We start from the raw sequence: 7,716 nt of genomic DNA, 5'->3' as shown, positions 1-7,716 counted from the left end.
TTTTTCCAAGATTGACAACACTTTGGAAAAATGTGCGTACTGACTCGACAATTTTGGATTTTCTGTGAAATAAATACAAAATGTTGATGATGATTTATGGCATTATATGTGTGCAGACTTTTCTGAGTTCTCTCTACTTCTAGTCGTGGTTCTGTTCCCTCAGAGGTTCAGGAAAAATGAGCCACAGTGAGTAAAAATGTGACAGGAGCAAAGTGGAGGGTTAAACGTCGCTATGTTTTCTTTAAAGGCAGAATATCTTCAACATGCTCAATCCTGGGGGAGGAAACCTTCTGAAGTGATTTTCTTAAAATTTTTTTTAAAGTAAACCTCACAGCACTCCAGCCCATAACACAGACCTACAAACCTGATGTATTCATTTATGTAAATAATCCTAATTGTAGATGATCTACCTTAATGTGCTCCTGGAGCTGGGCCTCATGCTGGCGGGACAGCTGCTCGTGTTGCCGCTGGAACTCGGCGATGAGAATCTGCCGCTGGATCTGTTGCTTCTGCTTGAGGGCCAGCAGCTCCTGCTGCAGCTGCTGCTCGCGCACCGACGCCGCCACCACGCCGCCGCCGCCGCCGGCCGGGCCCGACCCTCCCAGGGAGCCGGGCGACTGCTGGGCGGGCGGGGACAGCGAGGACACCTGCTGCTGCTGCTGCTGGTGGTGGTGGTCCACGCGCAGGTCCATGGGGATGGCGGCCGGAGGGAGACGCAGGGGCAGCGCCGAGTTGATGTCCACTGCAGGGACGGAGAGAAGACAGACATTAGAACAGAGTTCTTGTAACCTTTTTGTCTTATTAGTTTGGTGCTAGCAGGCGACAACGTCCAGCAAACTGTGTGTAGCTTTTTGGTTTCCCTTTCTTGAGCGCTTAAACCCAACAACAGGTTTGAAAAGCATCACGTTTATTTTTAAAATCAACCAAATTCAACCATTTATTAAACTCTAGTAACATGAACAGCAATAGGATTTTTCAGTTTCTGATGGTTTCGCTTGGAAAATTAACCAAATTTGAGCCTAAAATTATAATATTTTATCCAAATCTCTTCATTTTTTGTGCATTGTTTGAAAATTCTCCAACAAATAAACTTTCTGCATTAACTAGATTCTGTAAAAATCTAAAAATTCTGCGCTTCTAAATGCAACCGCGAAGCCAGCAGTGACTCAATTATGACCAACAGCCATGTGGCAAAGACTTTTCGGCTTAACTGTGATGAAACTATAGAAATTGTAAGTAAAAATATTTCAGGTATCTCGAGTCACCACCACCACCAAAGGCATGTAATCTGGTAAAAAATGCCAAAATTACACCATTTAAGACAGAAAGAATTCAGAAAACTAACAAAATCTAACCTTTCTATCCTTAAAATCATAATATTTCATCACAATCACCTTATTCTACAAGTCTCATTTATAAAAATTCCCCAAAATACACCATCAGCCAAAACCAGGTTCTGTAAAAAACATAAATCTGCTGAAATGTCATCTACAACCAACAGCCATGCGACAAATATTCTGAGAATTTTTGGCTTAGCTGGAGGCAGTGTTTACACAAAGCAAATGAAAGTATAACAAGTTAGAAGTTTAAGCAGGAAAAGTATTTAAAGTCTGTATAGTCACCACTAAAAGGCATCGTTATCGTTAAAAAGTGCCAAACTTGCACCAGTTACCAGTTTCAGAAACAGTAAAAGCAGAATGAATCGGCAGGTACTCAAATTTCCTACAGTCTTTGAACTTGTCACCTGTGATCTAGGGTTCCATTCAGAAAAATGGAATAAATGTCAGCTTAAAACTGTGATATTTCATCCAAATCACTTCAGTCTACATGTCTAATTTAAAAACTAAATAAAACTAAAAACAGCACACAGTAAATACATTTGTGAGGAGAATAAAAACACCCAGAAATTGCTTGAGGAAAAAGATACCACGTGAAGAACACAGCTTTTTGAAACAGTTCAGATATTCAAGGACAGTAAATATCAGAGCTTCTTGTGCATCTTCAGCAACATCAGAACTCATGAAACCAGCTCAGAGGTTTAATATTCTAGTCAAATGTTGGACAAAGTGCCACAGACGGAGTCAGCGACCCTCTGCGTCTCCATACGACACCCTGCATAGGTGCTGGATGGGCTGCCGGCCATCTATTCAAGCCACGCTTTGATTTAATCGCACGCAGAAGCACAAAAGGAGACGAGATCAAAACACGGAGCGAGGCCGGGAGAAATCACGGCAGCATGTTCCCGTGCGTCACGTCGCTTCTACGAGGCGCTTTGTGTCGGCACAGCGAGTACAACGGCAAGGTTACGCAGCTGAATGGGATTAAATCAAAGCTCTCCCAAATGTTTAATGTGTCTACCTGCTGGAAAAAAAAGTGACTCAGAGGATTGTCTTTATTTTATTAACAAGGTCTTTTATGTTTTTTTTTACCAGCAGTTTTAGGGAAGGATCGCTGCACGGACACTAAAAAAATAAAATCATTCAACGCACCTGTTCTCACTCTTTAAATGAATGAATAAGATAAAAATCTAAGCTGAGTTTATATATTAAACGTATTTAAAACTAAACTGAAGTTTTCTTCCTTTTTCTTCACCTTGACTTCAGGATTTCAAGTCCCCTCTCAGGTTCGTGCACTCGAGAACCTGCAGGCTGAACGAACACGACACAAAGGAGGTTTCAAAGAAAGCATCGCTTCTCATAGAAATAAATTCAACGAAAGCGATGAATGTTTCTGCTGCAGTCGTGGACTCTTATTTAACCGAGAAACTTGTCCGTCTTAACCTTCAGTGGATAAGAATCATAACGACTAATCTGCTGAGCTGGAGGAGGCTTTTCATGTTTGGTTTTGTTCGTTTTTAATCATTTCTGGGGCAAATTTGGGTTGATTTTAAATTCAAGATTTAAACATGCATTACATACACTTTGTATGTGGATTAATTTGCACAACTGCGATTCAAAATCATTTTTAAAGGTTAATTCTAATGATTATTTCCTTAAATAAGTACAAAAAATATGAAAAAGCACATCAGAAAATGTAACAGGAGCACGTTACTCGTTTAAATCTTTGTCAACTTATGCACATAAACATGGAAATAAAGTACAAAAAGTCTGTATTAAATAAGTAATTCACCTAAAAACTTGTGTTTATGCTGCCAATCGTTAATTTTAAAGAAAAAAACTGACTGAAGAGTAAAAGCTCATTTCTCTGACTCAATGTAGTTTGTTGGTTGAACACAATTTTATTAGAAGTCGTTTGACTTATTTGACAAACATTAAAGAAACAGAACGAAAACTGTGTTTTTGTATTTGTATTTTTTCTGTATTTGTCTTCTCTCTGCTTTGTGTAAACACTGTCTGCAGTTCAGCTTTAAACTAACTGGATTTTTATTTTATTTTAAGATATTTTCCGTCACAGCTGAGTCCCTCATGTTTCCACGGTTGTGCCGACGAGTCCAGAATTTTTCATTTTTAACAGAATCTTGTTGTTTTTCGTGGATTTTTAAGTAATTCTGATGAAATATCACAATTTTATGCTTTAGTGTCCCTGAACTGAACGTCACAAAACACCCCGAGTAGTTCAAGAACCACCAGAAAGTTAAAAATGCGACTATCGTTTCTGTTTTTTTACAGTTTCTCCCTCTGATAGACGGCATAATTTAGTCGATCGTGGTGTGGATTTGTCGACCTGCCAGTAGGTTCAGAGGGTTAAAACGAGCAGCACAGGGTTAATTGATTGTAACTGCTATCAAAATGTAATCAATACTCCTATGAAACCGACACCAAATTAGCATTTTCAGCAAATCATAAATCACTTTCACGGCCAACGTACAGCCGTACAGACGCCTGAAACTGACGAGTATTGAATGTTTTAGAAGCAGAAATCTTTAAAGTGTGTCAGAAGTGATCATGTCGGTGACCGTCGTGTCTTTTATCAATCAATCAATCAATCAATCAATCAATCATAGCAGGTGTGTTCTCTGTGATGCCCGACAGAAACAGGCAAATCTTTGAAATCAATAAAGCTTCACAGAAAGAAAAAAACTGACATTGACGCCTCCTCCCTCCTCGTCTCCTGCTGCTGTCACACAATCTGTGACATGAAGCCCGGCGACACCCGACAAAGACGCCATTGACCACCAGCTCGGTCCGGCCGGCTGCCCGCAAATCACAGCAACAGGAAGTCCTCCAATCAAGCAGCTTCCTCCCCATTAAATCTGAATAAATAGGAGTCGATTGGCTGATTATTTACCTACATGTTTACAGAGAGCCGAGCCAGAGATACTCGCCTGTGTTCATAAAGAGGCTTCATAGGAGGCAACCAAGGGACACAGTCGCTCACATCAGACACTATCCAGAAGCACATCTGCACTCGGTCTGCACCAGTTTAACCATGAGAGAGAGAATGACTGGTTTTAGGGCGTCACACTGGGCACTGTGGAAGTGGGTTTGAAATGCACGTTATTTTTTATTTATAAATTACAGCATTTATCTGAGAAATTGTAAAACTGGAAGATTCGGTTTTGAGGTTTAAAATCAGGATATTTAATCTAAATCACAATAAAAACAGAAAAAAGCACCAAAAATAGCGTTAGCAGTGAGTTAGATTCTGTAAAAAACTAAAAATTCAGCGTTTCTTGTCACAATCATAAAGTTATTAGTGGCTCAGCTGCGACCAACAGTCACGTGACAAAAATTCATGACATTGCTTTTGAATTGTAGTTCAGCAGAAATATATACATACATTTAAAAAACTAAATTTTTTAAAACAAGCATGATGGGAGCCGTAAACTAACACTTTGTTGAACTACCCTTTGAGCCAATCACTGCCATCAGGTGTTTTCTGTAACTCCATCAGACTTCTGCACCTGTTGACAGGTGTTTAGATTTCACTGCTCATCAGCAAAGTGCTCTAATTTGTCCAGGACAGTTTATTTTTTTAAATTATTCTTTTCAACCCCAATTCAAAAGCAATGTCTGGTTTAAATAAATTATAATTTAGCAAATTTTTATTTATTATTACTTTTTTAAGTTTCTAGTTATTTGAGTGATTATTGTGTATTTTGCCTTTTCTTTAATGGACAGTTATGAATACATTTGAGGACGACTGTAGAAGACAAGTATAAAAACATAAATCTTTTTAGCCTTTGAACTCCAAGCAGTTTCTGAGCGTTTTTTTTTTTTGCTCCCATCACATTTGGCTCATTTTTCACTGCAGTACAAAGAAAGAATCTGCACAACAATGGCTAGAAATATAGATATATTTTAAAACTTGGAACAGACGTACATACATTTTTCCAAGCGTACAAAAGTGCTACCTACACTAAGAGGGGAAAAATGGCCAGAAAACAGACAGTTTCCATGAAACGGATCCCTTTAAACACAAAAATTCTGGGACTGCAATCAACAGTCCTGTGACAAATAAAAAAACATATTCGGCTGAACTGCAGGCTGTGTTTAGACGGCAGATAAAAGGAGGGATGGGAAACAAATAAAAAAATGTAGGAAATACAAGATCTATAGTATGTTGCGAGTCCAGGTTTTGTCAATTTTTGTGAAATAAATAATCTTAGAGATTTAACTTCTTTTTTACTTAATGGTGTAGAAGCCGATAGCATAATAAATTTACACTTTTTAAAATGTAGTAGGCCAATAATGTAATAAAAGTCCTGAACTGATAACATAAGATCTTTTGGTAATTACGTTATTGGCTCCTACAAATGGTATGAGAAGCTTATGAGGGCAAATAATGCATGTTTGAGTTCTTTTTTCTTCCAGTCGTGTTTGTTCTGTTTCCATGGAGGTGCAGGAATTTATATTGCAGTGAAAAACGTGACAGGACACCCGGATTCTTGGAGTTGGGCGGGTTAATGAGGCTCCAGCGTCCATAAATAGAAGCATCCCATCAAATCGTCACTTAGCTTCGACAAAGTGATTTGAGAAACGTTCGACAGAAAACCAGACACATCGCTCAGGCTGGAAGCAAACATTAGACGGCATTAGAGGGATCTTTTCATTTCCACTGCAGTGTTTTTTTTGAGACCTAATATCCTGCATCACACACACACACACACACACACACACACACGCTCTCTTCAGATTTGTTGTACGATACATCACTCGCTGGGACGAGGAAGCCATAAAGCACTTATTGAAGCTTGTGGAAGAGCCTGTTTCAGATAAACTGTACATCCACACAGTGTCGGTCCCACTGCAGCCATATGGTGCCCATAAAGTTCCCTTTAGCAGCAGGTGAAACACATCGCCGTGGTTACCGTCATCCCCGCCATCGGAGAGCAACACGCAACGGGTCCCTGGAGGGTCACGACAGGAATGACAACAACACACGAGTCTGCACTAAAACTAGTCGGTTTGCTTCAACCCGAGCTTCGACTCTTTCATTCCCCTCCTTCCCTCTGCTTTTCATTCCCCTGCAAGAAAAAGGCGCGACACGTTTTTTGGCCTTTCGTGAATCTGCCTAACAAGGTGCCCGGCGCTAATTAAATGCAGCGACGCCCTCACTGTTGGCTGTTCCCCGGCCTCTGCTCGTTTCAGAAGCGGCTACGACTTGGCAGTTGACGAGACGAGAAGGGGAAGGAGAGCTTGTTAAGAACTCCTACGGCCCTGAATCGCTCCGCACAGAAAGTTTGCGTCGGAACACGAGGCGGCGATGCGTTGCAGGGACTCGAAAGTGTGGGGAATTTCCTATTTGCAGCAACATTTTGTTCTTTAAAGTTAGAAATTAATCTATAGGAGTCCCGCTGCAGGTTTAAAAGACACGTTATGTTCAAGAAAATTGCCAAAATTACACCATTTATCAGAGACAGAAGCTGTAAAAGCAGGAAAAATGATCAGATTTTCAACTTTTGAGAGTCTTTGAACTGCTCACCTGCACCAAACCAAAGCTTAAAATCATGTTTATTAAAAAAAACTCGCCTATTCTAAAATTTGTTAAAAACAAACCGTTTGCACAAACCACATTCTGTCAAATACAAAATATTCTGCGCAACTCCACGCAACTGTGAAGCCATGAACGATTCAGCAGCGACTAACGGTCACGTGACAAAAATTCAGAAATAAAATATAAGTTGTAAAATATGTATAGCATGGAGAGCAGCCATGGTAACACGTGTAGGCACTTCGAAAATTGTTGTACATGTTACTTCCAGTTTTTTTCAACTTCTGTACAAATAAATAAGTTAAAAAATAAACTTGTTTTTCACATTTTGTATTATTTATGGCACTATAACTTAGCCAAACTGCACAGAAGACATTTGTGACACTTCTCTACCTCCAGTCAGATTTTTTACATTTTTGTTCTTGTTTGATGGTTTCTGGCATCACAACAGTGTGATACTCTACAAAACACACTTCTGACCCTCCTCTACTTCTAGCCTTGGTTGTTCTGTTTCCATAGAGGTGCAGGATTTTATATTGCAGCGAAAAACAAGCCACAGTGAGTATTAAGGGAAAAAAACAACTTGGAGTTTAGAGAATGTAGTTTTGGATGGATTCAATTTTAGATTTTTTTTTCCTATCTAACAGTGTTAGTAGGCACAAAAGCAAGACAGATTCTTTCTTAGCAAAGGAAAGATGTGACTTAAAAACTGCACTTGTCAAAGCTCCAATCTTGGCTAATGCAAATCCATAACTCTCTCCCCCTGTACAAAATGTTCCTCTGTGGATATCGAGTCCCTGACACGACAAAAAACACAACGCC

The 7,716-nt window shown here is 39.7% G+C and overlaps 1 protein-coding gene across 1 annotated transcript in view; it reads right to left on the bottom strand.

The window, feature by feature from the left end:
• LOC103361290 (histone deacetylase 4-like) overlaps window positions 1–7,716 on the bottom strand; it is a 79,879-nt gene that overhangs the window by 46,180 nt on the left and 25,983 nt on the right. Inside the window, exon 4 of the mRNA XM_008287331.1 lies at window positions 411–742. Coding sequence (XP_008285553.1) covers window positions 411–742 — 332 coding nt within the window. The remainder of the gene's footprint in view (window positions 1–410; window positions 743–7,716) is intronic.

The sequence above is a fragment of the Stegastes partitus genome, unplaced genomic scaffold (assembly GCF_000690725.1).
Source record: "Stegastes partitus isolate 25-593 unplaced genomic scaffold, Stegastes_partitus-1.0.2 Scaffold495, whole genome shotgun sequence".
Lineage (NCBI taxonomy): Eukaryota > Metazoa > Chordata > Actinopteri > Pomacentridae > Stegastes > Stegastes partitus.
Note: the sequence above shows the minus strand (reverse complement) of the source record. Positions and strands in the feature narration are given on the sequence as shown.